The sequence below is a fragment of the Bubalus bubalis genome, chromosome 3 (genome assembly GCF_019923935.1).
Source record: "Bubalus bubalis isolate 160015118507 breed Murrah chromosome 3, NDDB_SH_1, whole genome shotgun sequence".
Lineage (NCBI taxonomy): Eukaryota > Metazoa > Chordata > Mammalia > Artiodactyla > Bovidae > Bubalus > Bubalus bubalis.
The window spans coordinates 11,461,543-11,484,124 of record NC_059159.1 but is presented as its reverse complement, the minus strand read 5'-3'; the positions used below and the strand labels follow the sequence as shown (position 1 = coordinate 11,484,124).

At 44.4% G+C, this 22,582-nt stretch overlaps 1 protein-coding gene and 1 pseudogene across 6 annotated transcripts in view; both read right to left on the bottom strand.

Moving 5' to 3' along the window:
* Positions 1–22,582, bottom strand: part of RPTOR (regulatory associated protein of MTOR complex 1) — a 325,171-nt gene that overhangs the window by 52,277 nt on the left and 250,312 nt on the right. For all 6 annotated transcript variants that reach the window (XM_044938670.1, XM_006064164.3, XM_006064165.3 and 3 more), the window contains one exon: positions 2,145–2,219. In XM_044938670.1, coding sequence (XP_044794605.1) covers positions 2,145–2,219 — 75 coding nt within the window. The remainder of the gene's footprint in view (positions 1–2,144; positions 2,220–22,582) is intronic.
* LOC112584172 lies at positions 5,637–5,780 on the bottom strand (annotated as a pseudogene).

Below are 22,582 nucleotides of genomic sequence, written 5' to 3'. Positions count from 1 at the left end.
CACTTTTTCTGTCTTCCATCCGTAACTGTGGTGACTGCTGTCCACATCCTTGCAACAATCTTCCTTTACGTCCTGGTTACTTTAGAGATTTTTACTCTTGCCTTTGACATTCTCTACTTTCATTATGACGAGTCTTTGTGTGGATTTGTTTTTACTGAACCCTCTCAAGGCTCATTGTGCTTTATAAACCTGAAAACTAATTTCTTCTTCAAGTCTGGAAAGTTCTCCACTAAACTGTGCATCCCCTCGTCTCCCTCTGGCCTTTGTCGATGCAGCTAGCCTGCTCAGCCCCTCAGAGCCTCCGTCACATCTCCTCTTTGCTTCCTCCCACGAGTTCTCCACAGACTTCTTTACTGGTTGTGTCAATTCTGCTGTTTAATTCGTATATGGAACTTCTAATGACTATATTCCATTACAGGTTCTTTTTTTCCCCCTCCAAAATCTGCCTATTTATTAAAGACCCTAGTTGGTCACTTTTTGAGAAGGAGTGAAAAGGACAGAATACCTGTTCTCTTACAACAGGCAAGAAAGTACTTCTGAGGAAAAAAACACCAGGGTTTATTTTTGGACACAATTAAAACAAATTGTTTATTCAGTTATCTTAACATACTTATTTGTAAAGCTCATCACTCTTTTTCCAGAGAACTCTATTAGTTTCAGTTCTCTGGGAGCCAACCTTCCTTTGTGCCAGCTCAGCTTACGTCACTTGAACCTGGGTTAGGAGCAGGGTGGTGCTCCTGGCGTGAGTCTTGGTACCCTGGCTGTGAAGGTACACAGAAAGGTGCCCTGCAGAAAAGGTTCAGCCTTCGCTGCTTCCAGGCAGGCCCTGGAGATTTCATGTTCCTCACTTGGCTGGTGGCTCCTCCCACATGGGGAATTTCCATTTCTCACAGAGGCTTTTCCTGACTTTCTGCCCAGACGTGGATGGACTGGATTAGCTCTTCTTGTCCTCGTCCAGTGAGTGGGCAGCTCGCCCCACAGGCCTGTGTTTTTTGGTGCAGACTTGGGGCTGCGGACATGTGGAGCTCCAGGGTCACTGTGAGGTTCACCCAGGACCCACTGTGCCCCTCCTCTGACTTCAGGTGTTGGCATTTGTAGATTGAATGTCCTTTCTTTCAATCTGGCTAGCTCCTCAAAACTTCAGTGTGTTTGCAGCTGAAGTGGGGCCCACTGGTGCTGACTTTGTCCATCACTCTGCTGCACGTCTATCAGCTCAGATGTCTCTCTCAGTCGTTTGGCCTCTATCTTACTCACGCTGTATTATTTCCAATGCTCACATAAAGTCTAAATGTAACCACCTTCGATGATGTTTAAATACCACACTTCAGTTAGAACATATGAGTTCTGCTTACCTTTTATAACAATCCTGTTTCTAATGTTTCCTGGATTTTAGAAAAAAAAATTTTTTTTTTGAATTGTCATTTAGTTTAGAAAACCAATGAGAGGGTAAAACTACACCCAAAAGTTCCTTTCCACAACCAGAGGCACCTATGACTGTGTGAACGAGCCGTTAGATTTCATTAACCATTCTGATAAAATTAAGTTACACTGAGTAATTATTGATACTTAAGGTGTTTATTTTATTCTCTTTACTAAGCTAGAAGCTAGAGGGAGAGAATATAAATATTAATTTAAAAACATTTATTGGGAGTTATTTTATATGCTATTTATGGATGACTAATTTTTAAACAACTTAATACAATAAAATATATTTCAAATTTCAACTTTCAATTTTTCCACCACCTCTACCGCCCAAACCCCCTTCCTGATTGATAAAGCGCATTAGCCTCCCCTTGGGTCCAGATCCTGCACTGGCCAAAGGAACTGCCAATACTATGGTGGATGTACAAATATTCATTGATCTAACTTGGTTGACAGGGTACAAGGCACAGTGGATTCTACTTCACTGCAAAGAAGTACCCGGAAAAAGGAGTCAAGTAAACAAAACTGAACCAGCTTGTGTATCAAGGTTCACTGTGACTTACTTTAAGAAAGCAGCCAGGAAGCAAAGGGTATCATCCAAGTGAGGCAGAGATGGGAGTGTAAGTGGGCCCCCACTCCCACCACAGGTCCCTCTGTGTGGAGCAACCTTTCCCAGAGCCCAAAGGAAACGTGTCACCAGAGTGTAACATGCTGGTCCTTACTGGCATGTACGGGTCTGCCAAGACCGAGAGGAAGTACTTGTGGCCGTTGTCCTTCACCAGGTCAGCTTGGCATGACTGGGGGGAGAGACACAGGAGAAACAGTGAGTGCAGTTCCCAGGAAGGGGCTCCTTTTTCTTCTTGGAATGTGTGAACAAACGAATGTGTGATGAATAGTTTATGTCTTCATCATTTTCACCTCTCAAGTCCAATTTTCATCTGAAAAAATAGCTGGAATGGCTGTGTACAAATGCATTTTCCCTTGGCTGTGGGGAAAGGGCTGGCACTGCACACACTCTCAGAAGTGCAGCGGCTCTGAGGCGTTCTTGAAAGCACCTTCTGGGTACCTGCCGGGTGCGGGTACCCTGGCTGCTGGGCCGGCTCCTTTGGAGGCCGTCTGCGTCCTGCAGCTCCCATACCTGTCCTCTCTCCTGAGTCAGCCCAGGGCCCATGCACCTCTCCTCCCACTTCTGAGCGGGGACGTGCCCAACGCCTGAAACCACTCAGTTTCTGCAGACCCCAGCCCCTGCCAGAGCTTGTCATACACCTTTGCTTAGACTGACAAAATCTATGTAAACACCATAATTATGAATTATGTGCATCCCACGGTTATATTCCAACAGGTGCTTCCTAGAGGCCTGTCTCCAAAGGAACAGTTCCAAGTGGAAAGTTTGATTTCAGGGCCAAGTGGGTGGCCAGGTGTGCAGCTCTTGCCACCTCCTCAGGGTACATGGCACGTGTAGGCACCGCTGTGTCATGTGTTAGCACAGTTTTCAAGCCCCACTAGGTGTCCAGCACTGGCTCAGTCCTGGACACAGAGCCCCACACCCTGCTCACAGTCCTGGGGAGACAACTGAGCAACTCTGGCTCACGATGAGACGCTGGCTTGGGAGGCTCTGGGAGGGGTGAAGAGCTGGGGTCATCCATGAAGGAAGGGCAGACATGAGTGGGGGTGGAGGGTGGGAAAACAGGTGGGAATCCTGCTGGGATATGGAGCCAGGGAGAAGGTGGCCAGGGAAGGCAGGAGACAGAGAGCTTTGACTGCTTCATGGATGGGGTCTTGAAGACACCAGAGGGCACTGGGAATGCGAGGGGGAAGACTGTTGAACTGCAGGTTGAAGAATCACTCTGGCAGCTGCAGTGGAGGGTGAGCTGGAAAGCCGGACTGGAGGTGGTGACCATGTGCAGCAGGGTCAGAGATGGTGGGGAGGACCCTGAAGACTTGAGATCGTTCTAGAGGGATCTGGGTGGGAGGAGCCAGGCAATCCGACTGCTTGGCGAGACCACTAAAGAGGCGGGAGAGGTGGGGGCCATGTCATCAGAGAATGAGAGGGCAAGGAGTTGGATTTGGGGTACACTGCATCAAGGCACCCCAGAGACACACAGCGGAGCTACCATGAGGAGGCGAGCCAGGATGAACTCCTAGATCAAAAGTCATGCACGTACTGGGTGGGAGCCCATGGCCACAGGGTGGAGGGGGGGGTGATCTGGAGCATGAAGGACGAGCTGGGAGACAGGGAAACAAGCGTGTGAGCAAAAGGGGCTCCAGGTGGTACCAGGAAGCAAGGAATCTAAATCTTAGGGAAAGGAACTGGCCCTGAGGCAGTGGGGTCATCAGAGACTCTGCTTCTATACCAGGCTGGCTGACTTGGGGGGCATTTCTGCAGGTGCTGGCTCTTCAAGGGATTTAAAACAACTGTGCCTCAGACATTCAGGAATTGACATCCAGGGAGGCGGCCAGTAAGAGAAAGAGGCAAAGAAACAGGCTTCACGCCCAGGTTCTCCCTCTTGCAGCTGTGGGACCCTAGTGACATTTGAGAAATCTTTGCTCAACTGGTGGAATCAGATGAAACATCTGAAATATGGAAGTGCAATCTGAACATGGGAGTGTGACTCATAAATCACGGATGCTCTCGTTCTTGGAAAGCAACCCACAGAATGTGGTCATACTGCTCACTAAGCTTCCTGGATCAATACCCAGAAAAACCGCTTGGTGATTTAGGGTAACCTGTTCACAGGGAGATGCTGAATTCCATCAGCTCCCAGCACGCTCCACTCCAGCGGATAAAGGCCATTCAAGAAGTAGAGAGGGCTGAAATTTTAAGATCTGAGTTTCTGAGAATAAAAGGAGAAAAGTTACACACTGCAAAACCTCCCTGGCTCTGCAGGGCACTGCTTGGCTTGAGGGCACGCCCAGTGTGAAAGTCTCTCAGGGGCAGGGTGATTTTGCAGATAGAATCTGCTTTTTACTGCAGCCTGGAGCCCTGACCTCCTCTCTCCCACGCTGGCCTACTTCTCAGGGTGCTCTGATAATGAGGTGTTTTTCCTCACATCAATAAACTAATAAGGTGGTGACTGGACTCTGCTGTTTAAGTTCAGACTGAGCGAGATGGAGGAGGTGGTCAGGGAGCAGGGGCGCTAGGAGCTCAGGTTCGCAGGCCAACAATCCCCAAGAGCCAGGGAAGCCAATTAAGCATGCAGCTTTCAAGTCATTCCCATAAGGGATGCCTTGCTTTGAATGAAGGTTTGGATAAATGAGCTAAAAGGTGTCAGCAAGATGTTGTCTGCAGAGGCTCATTCAGAAGGGGCCGGGAGGGCGCACGAAGACGGTGCCTGCAGCAATGCCTGCGTCTGGGGACAGGGTTAAGGCGCCAGCACCGAAAACAAAGCCGCTCTCCTTTGTTTTTAAACCAGAGGTGCCACGGTCAAGCCCAGGTCCACATATTTACAGCGACGCTCATAAAACATATCTCGTCACAGAGTGACGACGTGTTCCTAAGTCATATCTGCTAATTCAGAAGCCGAGGCACATGTGTGAGTAGGTGAAGCTATAGCTTCATTATGGCTTCAGTACTGGAAATGGCGATGGTCTTGTTCATGTAGAATGACCTCTGTCTGGAAGAGGCTGCCATGCAGGTGGGAGCAATTAACGTTTTCGGGTCATGTCCACCCTCACTCTCAGAGCTCAGCAACTGTCCTTTTAGAACTGGCTTAGAATCACCCCATCAGCCATCCCAGCCCTCTCTGTATCTACTTCTGGGGCCGGAGAGCCGGGGATCTGCAGGACGCTGACTTCTCAGGATGCTGAAACGGTCACCAGCTGCCCACTCTCCCTCCCGACTTGGCCAAGTGCCTTCTTAAAAGAGAAAACAGTCCTTGAAACTACAAAAGCCCAGAAATGCAGGCAACAGACACGTTGCACACACAGGCTGGTGGGAAGCTCCCCTGAGACATGCAGGGCTCCAGCGGCCCATACTCCTCCACACGGCTGCTTTTCAAGGGCCCTCTCTCATGTCTCTCTGTTTTCTCCCAGATAAAGCTACAGGTTTGACATATTAAGGCCAGCATAGAAAGAGGGTGGAGACGAGGAAGAGCATGAATATGAAATGGTTTTTTCCTAAGCAAGCCCCCCCGCCATTGCACACCTCTGTGTGTGTGTGTGTGTGTGTGTGTGTATATGTATGTATGTATGTATTTTTCCCCCCTTCTTCTTAGTAGGGAAAAGTTCCCCACTATCACAAATTAGGCAGTCGACTTTCCCACATTTAGGAAAACCGCAGGGGTCAGCACATTTGGAGTGCAATGGATAAGCCTCGCGCTGGGAAAACCACCTTCATATTCATTGTATCAGGGAATTATATTTTTAACATGAGAAAAAGGGAGGGAGGTGAGGAAGAGAAGAAAAGCAAACAGAGAAGAGGAAGCAAGTACATAGTTCACTGTGGCTGAAGATGCAGTCTGCAAACTGATTTCAGGAGGCAGCAGAGACCAGGACGAGCCCAGAGACCACAGACTCTGGATTCTGCGAGGGTAAGTTCACAGGGCAAGGGCAGGTGCACCCCCTCAGAATATTCTAGCAAAGAATGCTGTGGGGGAAGCCCTACCTTCATTCTCCTTAATGCAGATTATAATGTCTGTCTCCTGGGGAGCAGGAAGACACAAACAGCACAGATCAGCAGACCACCAGCCTCGATGCATCAAATGAGGCCCAACTAGCAGGACAGTCCTGAGCAGTGTCACCAGTGGACACAGCCACTCGTGTTCTGATGTGAATACGGACAAAATCACAGAGGGGGGGTCCTGTTTCCTGTCCTTGGGTTGCAGAATTCACTCCCTGGGATGAGGAAAAGATGCCAGAGAGGTGAGCTGGGTTCACACAAGGGACAGAAGCACTGGACTGCACCCTGACCCACTGCCACCAGAACATTAGAATTGTCTCCAGACAAATGCAGGACTACGTTGACCTGTTTATACATCGAGAGTCTTAAAAACAGCTCGTGGCCTTAAAACTAGTAGTGCTTGAGAAAATAATCCCAGAGTGGGGGTTCTGCTCACTGCAAACAAGAGCTCACTGTTCTTCAAACCCAGGGGCACAGTCCCTCCCAGGCAGTTAAAGATGAATGTCCTTCTGCACAACTCAAAGGCCTGGCACAATGGCCTTCCCACTTGCCAAGTGCAGTAAGATATTTATATACATATATAGGTTTTCATTTTCCAACAAATGGTTTATTACTTTAAATGTTCTCATGTCAGATGCTCTTGTGTTGAAGGTAAACTTTAGAATGAATGACGAGATACCAGGAATGTTGAAATAACTGTTATCAGTGGGAAAATCACACATACATGAATGCTTTTATGCCTCTGATCTACTTTTCTGTATGTGTTCTAAAATTTATAAATGTAGGCATTTCCTGGAAAATCCAGAGGTCAGGACTCAGTGTTTTCACTGTCGTGGCCCCGGATTCAACGCCTAGTTGGGGAACTAAGCTCTTCCAAGCCACGTGGTGTGGTCAAAACAAAACAAAAATTTGTGCATGTATTACAGTTCAGTTCAGTCACTCAGTTGTGTCTGGCTCTTTGTGACTCCATGGACTGCAGCACGCCAGGCTTCCCCGTCCATCACCAACTCCTGGAGCTCACTCAAACTCATGTCCATCAAGTCGGTGATGCCATCCAACCATCCATCCTCTGTTGTCCCCTTCTCCCGCCTTCAATCTTTCCCAGCATCAGGGTCTTTTCCAATGAGTCAGTTCTTTGCATCAGGTGGCCAAAGTATTGGAGTTTCAGCTTCAGAATCAGTCCTTCCAATGAATATTCAGGGTTGACTTCCTTTAGGATTCACTGGTTGGATCTCCTTGCAGTCCAAGGGACCCTCAAGAGTCTTCTCCAACACCACAGTTCAAAAGCATCAATTCTTTGGTGCTCAGCTTTCTTTACAGTCCAACTCTCACACCCATACATGACTACTGGAAAAACCACAGCTTTGACTAGATGGACCTTTGTTGGCAAAGTAATGTCTCAGCTTTTTAATATGCTGTCTAGGTTGGTCATAGCTTTTCTTCCAAGGAGCAAGAGTCTTTCAATTTCATGGCTGAAGTCACCATCTGCAGTGATTTTGGAGCCCCCTAAATTAAAGTCTGTCACTGTTTCCATTGTTTCCCCATCTATTTGCCATGAAATGATGGGACCAGATGGCATGATCTTAGTTTTCTGAATGTTGAGTTTTAAGCCAACTTTTTCACTCTCCTCTTTCATTTTCATCAAGAGGCTCTGTAGTTCTTCACTTTCTGCCATAAGGGTGGTGTCATTTGCATATTTGACGTTATTGATATTTCTCCTGGCAACTGTGATTTCAGCTTGTGCTTCATCAAGCCCAGCATTTTGCATGATGTATTCTGCGTGTAAGCTAAATAAACAGCTAAATAAACAATATTTAGTCTTAACGTACTCCTTTTCTGATTTGGAACCAGTCCCGTGTTACATGTCCAGTTCTAACTGTTGCTTCTTGACCTGCATACAGATTTCTCAGGAGGCAGGTAAGGTGCTCTGGTATTCCCACCTTTTGAAGAATTCTCCACAGTTTGTTGTGATCCACACAGTCAAAGGTTTTGGTGTAGTCAATAAAGCAGAAGTAGATGTTTTTCTGGAACTCTTGCTTTTTCTATGATCCAACAGATGTTGGCAATTTGATCTCTGGTTCCTCTGCCTTTTCTGAATCCAGTTTGAACATCTGGAAGTTCACAATTCACGTACTGTTGAAGTGTGGCTTGGAGAACTTTGAGCATTCCTTTGCTAGCGTGGGGGATGAATGCAATTGTGCAGTAGTTTGAGCATTCTTTGGCATTGCCTTTCTTTGGGATTGGAATGAAAACTGACCTTTTCCAGTCCTGTGGTCACTGCTGAGTTTCCCAAATTTGCTGGCATATTGAGTAGCAGTGCTTTCACGGCATCATCTTTTAGGATTTGAAATAGCTCAACTGGAATTCCATCACCTCCACTAGCTTTGTTCGTAGTGATGCCTCCTAAGGCCCACTTGACTTCGCATTCCAGGATGTCTGGCTCTAGGTGAGTGATCACACCATTGTGGCTATCTGGGTCATGAAGATCTTTTTTTGTACAGTTCTTCCGTGTACTGTTGCCACCTCTTGATATCTTCTGCTTCTGTTACGTCCATACTGCGTCTGTCCTTTATTGGACCCATCTTTGCATGAAATGTTCCCTTGGTATCGCTAATTTTCTTGAAGAGATCTCTAGTCTTTCCCATCCTATTATTTTCCTCTATTTCTTTGCATTGATCACTGAGGAAGGTTTTCTTATCTCTCCTTGCTATTCTTTGGAACTCTGCATTCAGATGGGTATATCTTTCCTTTTCTTCTTTGCCTTTAGCTTCTCTTCTTTTCTCAGCTATCTGTAAGGCCTCCTCAAACAACCATTTTGCCTTTTTGCATTTCTTTTTCTTGGGGATGGTCTTGATCACTCCCTCCTGTAGTGTCGTGAAGCGCTGTCCATAGTTCTTCAGGCACTTTGTCTATCAGATCTAACCCCTTGATCTGTTTGTCACTCCCACTGTATAATCGTAAGAGATTTGAATTTAAGTCATACCTGAATGGTCTAGTGGTTTTCCCTACTTTATTCAATTTAAGTCTGAATTTTGCAATAAGGAGTTCATGATCTGAGCCATGGTCAGCTCCCAGTCTTGTTTTTGCTGACTGTATAGAGCTTCTCCATCTTTGGCTGCAAAGAACATAATCAATCTGATTTTGGTATTGATCTTGTGAGGTCCATGTGTAGAGTCTTCTCTTGTGTTGATGTAAGAGCGTACTTGGTATGACCAGTGTGTTCTCTTGACAAAAGTCTTTTAGCCTTTGCCCTGCTTCATTCTGTACTCCAGGGCTAAATGTGCTTGTTATTCCAGGTATCTCTTGACTTTCTACTTTCGCATTCCAGTCCCCTATAATGAAAAGGACATCTCTTTTGGGTGTTAGTTCTAGAAGGTCTTGTAGATCTTCATAGAGCGGTTCAACTTCAGCTTCTGGTTGGGGCATAGACTTGGGTTAATGTGATATTGAATGGTTTGCCTTGGAAATGAACAGAGATCATTCTGTCATTTTTGAGATTGCATCCAAGTACTGCATTTCAGTCTCTTTTTGTTGACTCTGAGGGTTACTCCATTTCTTCTAAGGGATTCTGGCCCACAGTAGCAAATATAATGGTCATCTGAGTTTAATTCACCCATTTCATTCCATTTTAGTTCACTGATTCCTAAAATGTCGATGTTCACTCTTGCCATCTCCTGTTTGACCACTTCCAATTTATCTTGATTCATGGACCTAACATTCCAGGTTCCTATGCAATATTGTTCTTTACAGGATTGGACTTTACTTCTGTCACCAGTCACATCCACAACTGGGTGTTGTTGTTGCTTTGGTTCTGTGTCTTCATGGTTTCTGGAGTTATTTCTCCACTGATCTCCAGTAGCATATTGGGTACCTACTGACCTGGGGAGCTCATCTTTCAGCATCCTATCTTTTTGCCTTTTCATACTGTTCATGGAGTTCTCACGGCAAGAATACTGAAGTGGTTTGCCATTCCCTTCTCCAGTGGACCACATTTTGTCAGAACTCACCACCACAACCTGTCAGTCTTGGGTGGCCCTACACGGCATGGCTCACAGTTTCATTGAGTCACACAAGGCTGTGGTCCATGTGTATTTAAAGGCTCAAAAATCAATATGCCACCGAAAGGTATAGAATGAGCAGCTTTTCTCTGTCTTCTGTCCCTGTAAGGGGTACAGGGAGTCAGTATATCATATCTTAACATAGAAAATGTGACATCTGGGTCAAAATGAAAATAAATATGAAATTAAATGTAAGCTTAAAAAAACACTCGTCCACCACTATGTTTAATCGCCTTATTAGTTTCTTGCATATTCTCTTGACTAAACGTAAGTAAATATGCATATATAGACCAAACTGCTCTCTCCTTAAGCACAGGACCTCCCCTACCTGGCTCTGCCTCTTGCATTTCCTCACCTAGGAGGTCTTGCCATTTGGGCTCACAGAGAGCCTCCTCCATCTTCACAGCTAATGCACAATATCCCACTGCAGAGGAGCACTGCTCACTTAACCCAGTCTCCTGTGGTGTCGGGACCTGTGATCTGAACCAGTCCCTTGTGATTACTCACACTACTGCCATTAATAAACTTCTACATGCTATTTCATACATCTGCAGATAAAGCTGTTAAACTGTGCTCCCAAACATAACACTGCTAGATCAAAGGGTAAATGCATTTCTAATTTTGACAGATATTACCATTTTGTATTTTTACAACAGAGTACATTGTAAAATATTTGAATTTTTGCCAATCTGAGGAGTGAAAAGTGGTATTTCAGTGTAGTATTACAGTGCACTTATTAGGAAAAAGATTGAGCATTTTCATAAATCTAAGGGCCATTTTTTCCTGCTTTCTGTGAACTGCTGTTTTGTGTACACTGACCATTAGATTGTTGGTGTTTTTCTTGACTTCAAGGAGCTCTTTATATATTAAAGAGGCTAGTTTGTCCATAATCCAGCTCCACAATGCTCTTTATGACTGAACCTTCAGAGTTAGTTTTGAGATATGTAGGATTAATTCCCTGTCATTATTCTTCCTACACAAAATTTCCCTGGCTATTTCTATTTATTTCTCCATAGGAAGTTTAGAAAATGTCTAGTTTCAGACAAAAAAGCCTGCTGGTGATTTTGGAGAGATTATATTAAAGTTTAAATTAATTCAGGGAACACTGATATATTTATGATGATGAATCCTTCTGTAAGTGAACAGGGATGCTTTCACTCGTTCAAGTTGATTCTTGTGTTCTTCAGGATTTTTTTTTTTTTTTTTTTGGCTGCTCCTCGTGGGTGGCATGCAGAATCTTAGTTCTCTGACTAGTGATCAAACCCATGCCTTCTGCAGTGGAAGCTTGGCACCCTAACCACTGGACTGCCAGGGAACTCCCAGGAATGCTTAAAGTTTTCTTCACAGAGAATTTTCATGTTTCAGGTCAAGTTTATTTCCAGTTTTAGGATTCTTTTATAAATGGCGTGCATATATCTTTTTTCCTTGCATTTATCTTCTAACCGGTTGCTTCTTTTGATTTCTGTGTGTTAAAGTCTTTAACCTCACTAAGTTCTCTTCTTAGTCCTATTTAATTTATTCCACTGGGCTCTCTAGCATATAATCATATCACTTGCAAACTCTAATGGTTTTGCTTCTACCTTTATAATTTTTACGTCTTTAGTCTCTTTCTCGTCTAATTGTATTAACTGATAGAGACAGTGTCGGCTAACAACCTCGCCATTCAATTCTCTACCTGCTCAAGCTTATCAGAGAGTCAGTTGGTTCCTGTGCACCCACCCACCTGCCCCGGGACCTTCAGCTCTGCTCTGGGCTGATTTTGGTCAAGGCCTAATGAGCTGCCTCCACGCTGAAGGGGTCTTGCTGCTGGGCTGCACCCTATTACCCAGAACTCAGCTGCAATTCCTAGGACTCATTTGAATCGTCTGATATATTTCTGTAGCATAGATCTAGTAATGATATCATCCCTGACAGGCCCTAAAACCACCATCCCTCAGGGTCACACTGAGCCACATCATACAAGGTCCCCTGCCTGGTGCCGGACTCAGGGGTAGCAGGACTGAGCAGTGTTTCTGAAGAAGCCCACCCCAAGAGCCTCCTCCCCAAGACAGGCGCTCTTGTACACTGGATTGTCTCTGCTGTTACTGCCTTCATGTGCGCGCATCTCTGCTCACGGCACCCTCACCTCCCACTGGAGGCTGAGTGCCCTCCCTTCCCAGCCACCCCTCCTGCCTTCCTCTTTGATCCCAATTTGAGTCGCTGCCTTTGGGTTAGCTCTTTGCACCTTCTACCTTCTCTGCTAGACTTCCAGCTCTTTGAGGACCAGGACTCACAATGCAGCCTTTCTACCAGAGGCCCAGTGAGTGTTTGCTGACTGCATAAATGAACTGATATGTGCACCAAGAAGTAGGCCAGTTCCTAACCGTGTGCCAGTCACATCCACTAGCTGCTGCCCCATGAAACAAGGAGGGAACAAACCTCCCTGGATCAGTGCTGCCGAGGTCCAGTCTGTCCCTGACCCTGGAACCCGGGTCACTGCCAGGTACAAAGAACATGCCCAGGAGTACTGGGCAAGAAAGGTGCCTGAGCTGGTGCGTTCTGGGCCAATCAACCCAGCCTTGATTTCAGGCTCCACACAAACTGTGATTGCCCTTTTATAAAACTTTTGAGACTTGGCTGTGTGGTCTCTGCTTTCTGGCTGACCAGCCTCTGCCCACCCACCCACCCCCAACTGAAATCAGTACTGCAGAGCTGGTGATTAATGCAGCCTGACAATTAATCACGCAGCCCTCTAGTCTCTGAATTGCCCTTGGCGACAGACTGATGCATTCATTGGGAAGCACCTTGCAGCCTGAGTCACTGCACCCATTCATCCTGCAAAAGGGCGATCTGCCACCTCCCCAGCAGCACATGGTCCAATCTGCCAGTGTGGGGCCGAGTCGCCTGCATGGGGAGGGCGGGTGACAGCCTCCTGCGTCCCTCCTTCGGCTTTTCACTTCACTCTTGGCAACTACAGGTATCTGAACAACTGTCTCCCTCCTGATCGACAGACTGACAGAGATAACCCAGCTGCAACCTGACCTGTCATCAATGAGCAGCATGTCTAGCAGGGCCTGACCTCCTCGCAGGTGGGTGGTCTTGGGGCTGAACCAGTGTCAGGACAGGCAGACTTAGCTCCTGGGACATGAGTGAGGTCTCTGCTTTGCTGGCCCATCCATAGTTCTCCAGGGACCCCAGGAGGGTGGATCTGACTCTCCTCCCAGAGTAAAACCCACTCCCAGGGCTTCTGAAAAGCAGCCACCTCATTTAACCAGGAAGACAACTAAGAAGAGGCCATTCTGAACAACAATTCTATTTTACCAAAAAACTCTTTATCCCAGAAAATGCATGGAAGGGGACTGTAGATGATCCCTTCCTTCCTGCTAGTGTTGGAGGGTCCTCTGAGGAGGCAGGTGGCAGATGTGGCTCACTGTGGAGATGGGGACACTGTCCAGTGGCAGCTCGCAAGTGCTTGTTGACCTGGGTCATCTAGAGGCCATCATTTTCTTACCAAGCTGCACCATGTTGATGTAAGGTATTAACAAGAGAAGAAATTGGGTGTGGGACATATGGGAACTCTATTTACTATTAAGTTTTCTTTAAAATTATGATAAAAATACATTTTATTAACATACAAGCTAGGAATAAGGCAGGATACAAACAAATTCCTAGCACAGGAGGTGTGTTTGCCCCAGGTCCTCACAGGACCAGACCAAGGGCTGCTCTGCCTTCAGCGATGGACCATTAAGAAAGCAGGTTTTGAAGAGCAGATTCTCTGGCCCATGTGATCACATTCTGATCTGAGTGACGATTAACAGATGGTCAATACCGAAATGAGACTGATTATATTCTTTGCAGCTGAAGATGGAGAAGCTCTATACAGTCAGCAAAAACAAGACCAGGAGCTGACTGTGGCTCAGATCATAAACTCCTTATTGCAAAATTCAGACTTAAATTGAATAAAGTAGGGAAAACCACTAGACCATTCAGGTATGACTTAAAAATCAAATCCTTTATGATTATACAGTGGGAGTGACAACAGATCAAGGGGTTAGATCTGATAGACAAAGTGCCTGAAGAACTATGGACAGCGCTTCACGACACTACAGGAGGGAGTGATCAAGACCATCCCCAAGAAAAAGAAATGCAAAAAGGCAAAATGGTTGTTTGAGGAGGCCTTACAGATAGCTGAGAAAAGAAGAGAAGCTAAAGGCAAAGAAGAAAAGGAAAGATATACCCATCTGAATGCAGAGTTCCAAAGAATAGCAAGGAGAGATAAGAAAGCCTTCCTCAGTGATCAATGCAAAGAAATAGAGGAAAATAATAGGATGGGAAAGACTAGAGATCTCTTCAAGAAAATTAGCGATACCAAGGGAACATTTCATGCAAAGATGGGTCCAATAAAGGACAGACGCAGTATGGACATAACAGAAGCAGAAGATATCAAGAGGTGGCAACAGTACACGGAAGAACTGTACAAAAAAAGATCTTCATGACCCAGATAGCCACAATGGTGTGATCACTCACCTAGAGCCAGACATCCTGGAATGCGAAGTCAAGTGGGCCTTAGGAGGCATCACTACGAACAAAGCTAGTGGAGGCGATGGAATTCCAGTTGAACTATTTCAAATCCTAAAAGATGATGCCGTGAAAGCACTGCTACTCAGTATGCCAGCAAATTTGGGAAACTCAGCAGTGGCCACAGGACTGGAAAAGGTCAGTTTTCATTCCAATCCCAAAGAAAGGCAATGCCAAAGAATGCTCAAACTACTGCACAATTGCATTCATCCCCCACGCTAGCAAAGGAATGCTCAAAGTTCTCCAAGCCACACTTCAACAGTACGTGAATTGTGAACTTCCAGATGTTCAAACTGGATTCAGAAAAGGCAGAGGAACCAGAGATCAAATTGCCAACATCTGTTGGATCATAGAAAAAGCAAGATTTCCAGAAAAACATCTACTTCTGCTTTATTGACTACGCCAAAACCTTTGACTGTGTGGATCACAACAAACTGTGGAGAATTCCTCAAAAGGTGGGAATACCAGAGCACCTTACCTGCCTCCTGAGAAATCTGTATGCAGGTCAGGAAGCAACAGTTACAACCAGACATGGACAATGGACTGGTTCCAAATTGGAAAAGAAGTATGTCCAGGCTGTATATTGTCACCTTGTTCATTTAACTTACATGCAGAGTATATCATGTGAAATGCCAGGTTGGATGAAGCACAAGCTGAAATCAAGGTTGCTGGGAGAAATATCAATAACCTCAGATATGCAGAAGACACCATCCTTATGGCAGAAAGAGAAGAGGAAGTAAAGAGCCTCTCGATGAAAGTAAAAGAAGAGAGTAAAAAAGGCTTAAACCTCAACATTAAAAAAACTAAGATTATGGCATCTGGTCCCATCATTTCATGGCAAATAGATGGGGAAACAATGGAAACAGTGACAGACTTTATTTTAGGGGGCTCCAAAATCACTGCAGATGGTGACTGTAGCCATGAAACTGAAAGATGCTTGCTCCTTGGAAGAAAAGCTATGACCAACCTAGACAGCATATTAAAAAGCTGAGACATTACTTTGCCAACAAAGTCTGTCTAGTCAAAACTATGAATTTTTCCAGTAGTCGTGTATGGATGTAAGAGTTGGACCATAAAGAAAGCTGAGCAACGAAGAACTGATGCTTTTGAACTGTGGTGCTGGAGAAGACTCTTGAGAGTCCCTTGGACTGCAAGGAGATCCAACCAGTGAATCCTAAAGGAAATCAACCCTGAATATTCATTGGAAGGAGTGATGCTGAAGCTCCAATACTTTGGGCACTTGATGTGAAGAACTGACTCACTGGAAAAGACCCTGATGCTGGGAAAGATTGAAAGCAGGAGGAGAAGGGGATGACAGAGGATGAGATGGTTGAATGGCCTCACTGACTTGATGGACATCAGTTTGAGCAAGCTCTGGGAGCTGGTGATGGACAGGAAAGCCTGGTGTGTTGCAGTCCATGGGGTTGCAAAGAGTCAGACACAACTGAGCAACTGAACTGAACTGAGTGATATAAGTCATCTTTGGATGGAAGAGGAAGCTAACCCGCCTCTTTTTCAACTGTGAGCTGGAAGTGGGGAGATGGGAACAAGAGAGGATATAGGTACAGGAAGAGAGGCAGTGAACTGGGATGACATCACTGAAGCGAGAACAGTACAAGTTTTGAGACTGGGAAGGAGAACTAGCACAGATGTTGGGTGGGGGGAGGGCACGTTTACAGAAATAAAACTGCTAATCCCTGATCCGCTTTTTACTCACACATGTTTCTTCTTGGGATCAGGACAGCTGGTATATACAGTGAAGCTCTCTGTGTCCCCAAATCTCTATTTCCTTCATCTATACCAACATACAAAGTCTTTCCAAATTCAGTGACATTGTGTCCTTGGAGTCCCCTGGTGGCGCTATAAATAAAAATTTATTAGCTATAACTAGGGAAAGTCTGCCTGAATTACATATTAACTGTGTCTATGAAAAAAACCTCAATTAACTGGAACCTAGTTTACAGAAATCTTTTACTGTCTCCCTTCTCTTGATCTTGTTAATGAGCAGGAAGACAGATGATAACAAACCCTTTGTTGGCCAAATGATGTCTCTTCATGATGTATAATCTTTTTTAAATATATTGTTGACTCTGATTTGCTAAATTTTGATTTATAATTTTTGCATCTGTCTTCACCAAGGATACTGATCTGTAGTTTTCTTAATCTGGTTTTTGGTATCAAGGCAAGGCAAATCTCATAGGATGATATGGGAAGATGCTTCTTTGCCATCTATATATTTCATTAATGATTGGGTAGAACTCAACAATGAAGCCATCTGAACCTGGAGCTTTCTTTGTAGGGAAGTTTTAAATCACAAATTGAATTTAAAACTAGATACAGTGCTATTCAGATTATCTGTCTTCTTAAGGGAGCAGCTTGTGTCCTTCAAGGAGTTAATTTCATCAAAACTATCAAAAACTTTGGCATCAAGTTCATAAATTCCTTCACTATACCTTCAACGTCTCCAGAACCTGTGATGCCACTTCTCTCACTCCTGATTTGGGGTTTTATGTATTTTTTCTGTTTCCTTCTCAGTCTGAGTAGTTATTGATCTGCTCAAAGAATCTAGCCTTTGATTAAGTGGATTTTCCCTACTGCTTTTCTGTTCTCTTTTGCATTGATCTCTGAAGTGATCTTTTTTTAAAATTAATCAATTTGTTTATTTTTGGCTGCGTTGGGTCTTCACTGCTGCGCTCAGGCTTTTTCTAGTTGCAGCGAGCAGGGGCTACTCTTTGTTGCAGTATGAGGGCTTCTCATTGTGGTGGCTTCTCTTGTTGCAGAGCATGAACTCTAGAGCATGGGCTCAGTAGTTGCGGCACACGGGCTTAGCTGTTCCGTGGCATGTGGGATCTCCCCAGACCAGGGATCAAATCCGTGTCCCCTGCATTGGCAGGCAGGTTCTTAACCACTGGATCACCAGGGAAGTCCCCACAGTGATCTTTACTATTTCCTTTCTCTCACGGTGGCTCAGAGGTTAAAGCATCTGCCTCCAATGCGGGAGACCTGGGTTCGATCTCTGGGTCGGGAAGATCCCTGGAGAAGGAAATGGCAACCCACTCCAGTATTCTTGCCTGGAAAATCCCATGGACGGAGGAGCCTGGTAGGTCGCGAAGAGTCGGACACGACTGAGCGACCTAACTTTCTCCTACCTGCTACTGCTAAGTCGCTTCAGTCGTGTCTGACTCTGTGCGACCCCATAGACGGCAGCCCACCAGGCTCCCCCGTCCCTAGGATTCTCCAGGCAAGAACACTGGAGTGGGTTGCCATTTCCTTCTCCAGTGCATTAAAGTGAAAAGTGAAAGTGAAGTCGCTCAGTCATGTCTGACTCTTAGCGACCCCATGGACTGCAGCCTACCAGGCTCCTCCATCCATGGGATTTTTCAGGCAAGAGTACTGGAGTCTGGTGCCATTGCCTTCTCTTTCTCCTACCTACTTTGGGTTTAATCTGCTTTTCTTTCACTAATATCAGGTCCTTTGACCCTTTTTAAGTCGGGGTTTTTTTGAGTTGTAAGAGGTCCTTATATTTGACCCCTTAACAGATAGGTGAGTTGCAAATATTTTCTCCCATTCTAAAGGTTGTTTTTTTTTCCTTTTGTTGACTGTTTACTTTGTTATGCAAAAGATTCTAGTTTATGCAGCCCATTTACTTATTTTATACATAATACTTATAATTAGAAATAAATGCTTTAACATATCTATGTTGCTTATAAGTTTATTTATATAACATTTATACATTAATATTATATATTTTATTTTATATATTTATATTGATTCTTAAAATTTTGTTTTATAATTGAAATGTTTTAATTATTTATTATGACAGAGGATGAGATGGTTGGATGGCATCACCGACTCGATGGTCATCAGTTTGAGCAAGCTCTGGGAGTTGGTGATGGACAGGGAAGCCTGGCGTGCTGTAGTCCATGGGGTCACAAAAAGTTGGACATGACTAAGCGACTGAACTGAATTGACCTGAATCATTTATTTAAAAGTACACAAGTCTCCAAGTGTCCTTGATTTTCTTATTATCTATTTTGATTTTGCATTTGATTCCACTATGGTTGTAGAATACACTGTGTAAGATTCCAGTTCTTTTAAATGTGTCTTGGTTTGTTAAGAATACAAACTTGTTAAGAATACAAACTGTACAAAAAAGATCTTCACGACCCAGATAATCATGATGGTGTGATCACTCACCTAGAGCCAGACATCCTGGAATGTGAAGTCAAGTGGGCCTTAGAAACCATCACTACGAACAAAGCTAGTGGAGGTGATGGAATTACAGTTGAGTATTTCAAAGCCTGAAAGATGATGCTGTCAAAGTGCTGCACTCAATATGCCAGCAAATTTGGGAAACTCAGCAGTGGCCACAGGACTGGAAAAGCTCAGTTTTCATTCCAATCCCAAAGAAAGGCAATGCCAAAGAATGCTCAAACTACCGCACAATTGCACTCATCTCACACGCTAGTAAAGTAATGCTCAAAATTCTCCAAGCCAGGCTTCAGCAATATGTGAACCGTGAACTTCCTGATGTTCAAGCTGGTTTTAGAAAAGGCAGAGGAACCACAGACCAAATTGCCAACATCCGCTGGATCATGGAAAAAGCAAGAGAGTTCCAGAAAAGCATCTATTTCTGCTTTATTGACTACGCCAAAGCCTTTGACTGTGTGGATCACAATAAACTGTGGAAAATTCTGAAAGAGATGGGAATACCAGACCACCTGATCTGCCTCTTGAGAAATCTGTATGCAGGTCAGGAAGCAACAGTTAGAACTGGACATGGAACAACAGACTGGTTCCAAATAGGAAAAGGAGTTCGTCAAGGCTGTATATTGTCACCCTGTTTATTTAACTTCTATGCAGAGTACATCATGAGAAACGCTGGACTGGAAGAAACACAAGCTGGAATCAAGATTGCCGGGAGAAATATCAATAACCTCAGATATGCACATGACACCACCCTTATGGCAGAAAGTGAAGAGGAACTCAAAAGCCTCTTGATGAAAGTGAAAGTGGAGAGTGAAAAAGTTGGCTTAAAGCTCAACATTCAGAAAATGAAGATCATGGCATCCGGTCCCACCACTTCATGGGAAATAGATGGGGAAACAGTGGAAACAGTGTCAGACTTTATTTTTCTGGGCTCCAAAATCACTGCAGATGGTGACTGCAGCCATGAAAGCAAAAGACGCTTACTCCTTGGAAGGAAAGTTATGACCAACCTAGATAGCATATTCAAAAGCAGAGACATTACTTTGCCAACAAAGGTTCGTCTAGTCAAGGCTATGGTTTTTCCTGTGGTCATGTATGGATGTGAGAGTTGGACTGTGAAGAAGGCTGAGCGCCGAAGAATTGATGCTTTTGAACTGTGGTGTTGCAGAAGACTCTTGAGAGTCCCTTGGACTGCAAGGAGATCCAACCAGTCCATGCTGAAGGAGATCAGCCCTGGGATTTCTTTGGAAGGAATGATGCTAAAGCGGAAACTCCAGTACTTTGGCCACCTTATGCGAAGGGTTGACTCATTGGAAAAGACTCTGATGCTGGGAGGGATTGAGGGCAAGAGGAGAAGGGGATGACAGAGGATGAGATGGCTGGATGGCATCACTGACTTGATGGATGTGAGTCTCAGTGAACTCCGGGAGTTGGTGATGGACAGGGAGGCCTGGCGTGCTGGGATTCATGGGGTCGCAAAGAGTCGGACACGACTGAGCGACTAATCTGATCTGATCTGATCTGATGACACAGGACAAGGTCCATCATGGTGTACTCCCCTGGCACATGGAAGGAACAAGGGGTCTGCAGTCATATGAAGCGCTGTCCGGCTGGTGGATGGCCCCGTTCAAGCGTTTGAGAGAACCTCCTTGGTTCCACTTCTACTTGTTCTGTCGTTTACTGAGAAGAGAATGCTGGGACCTCCAGGTGTAATCATGGATTATTTACTGCCATCCCACACTTCCACCAGTTTTCAGTTTATGTGTTTTGAAATACTGTTATTAGGTGAATAAGCATTTAGACTCTACTGTTCTCATGATGGGTGGACTCCTTTAGCATTAGCAAACAACTCTGCGTCCCTGGTAATATTCTCTGCTCTGAAACCTACTTTGACATATTAATAGGGGCATTCTCACCTTCTTTGTTTAGTGGTAACACATGTTTTTGCTTTTAATCTATTTGCATCTTATATTGAAAGTACATTTCTTTTAAGATCATGTAATTTTCAAAAATCCAATCTGACAGTCTCTGCCCTATAATTGGGTATTTAGACTATTTACATTGTGATTATTTATATATATATATGGTTATGCTTAAATCTATTGTCTTGTTAACATTTGTGGTATTTATCTCATCCATTCTTTGTTTTCTTTCCCTCCTTTTCTTTTTTCTTTCATGTTACTTGTATATATTTATGATTTCATTTTATCTCCTTTGGTGGCTAACTGGCTATAGTTTAAAAATTTAGTGATAACTTCAAGGCTTATGGACTACATTTTATCACAGTTCACCTTCAGATGATATTTTATCACTTCAAAGAAGTATGAGAAACTAACAACGATATTTCTTCAGTTTCTCTCCTCCCAACCTTTTTGCTATTGTTAACATACATTTTACATATGTTACAGGCTCCATAGTACACTGCTATTATTTTTTGATCAAGGATAAAAAAAAAAAACACCACCACCCACACATTTATCTGTGGAGCACTCTTTTCTGGTGCTCTGAACTCCTTGGTGTCCATTCATGTTTCCTCCTGGTATTATTTTCCTTCTACTTGAATGGCTTTCTCTAACATTTCTTGTACTGTGGATCTACTAGTGATGAATTCTTTCAGTTTTACATGTCTTTGAACGTCCTTATTTTGCCTCCAAGCTATCTTCAGTGGGTTAATGTGAACTCTACGTTCAGTTTTTCTTCCAGGACGTTAAAGATGCAGTCCCAGTGTTTTCCTGCTGTCATAGTTTCTGACAAATGATCCACTATCATCCTTAGCTTCTCTGTTTCCTTTCTTATCGACTGCTTTTTAATTTTAAATTTGTTGTTTTTTAAGCAATTTGATTATCAGGTGCCTTGGTGTAGTTTTCTTCATGTTTCTTGTGGTTGGGGTTTGTTGGGTTTCCTGGATCTGCAGGTTTATAGTTTTCATCGAATTTGAAAATTTCTCAGCCATTATTTCTTCAAATTTCTTTTCTGCCAGCCCCCTGTAGGGGCTCCCAGTACACATATATTCAGTCACCTGCAGTTGTCCCACAACTCAAGGATACGCCTTTAGTTTTATAAAACGTTTTCTCACTGTGCTTCATCTTGGACAGTTTTTATTACCATGCCTTTAAGTTCACTAATTTTTCTTCTGCAATGTTTAATTGGTTGTTATCCCATACTTTTCATGTCACATATCAGAGTTTTCATTTCTAGAAGTTTAAGCTGGGTCCTTTTAATATCTTCCATGTCTCAATGGAGCTTTTTTATGTGGAACAGATTTCTAATGACTTAATGTCCTCGACTGCTAATTTGAACATCTGTGAGAGTTCAGAATAAGTTTTGGTAGGCCAATTTTTCCCCCTCTCATTACGGATCATATTTTCCTGCTTCTTCACATCCGGTAATTTTTGATGGTAGCAGTGAGTGTAGAGTAGCACGTTGTATGGGTGATTTGGGAAGAGACCCTCAGGGGCTTCCCGATGGCTCAGGGGTAAAGAATCTGTCTGCAATGCAGAAGACACAGAGGTTATGGGTTCGACCCCTGGGAAGATCCCCTGGAGGAGGAAATGGCAACCCACTTCAGTATTCCTGCCTGAAAAAATCCCATGGACAGAGGAGCCTGGTGGGCTACAGTTCACAGGGTCGCAATGGACACAACTAAGCACATGCCTCTGGGACCAGATTCCTTGGAGATAATCAGGGCACTGAGACCACAGGAAAGGGCTTTCCTAAT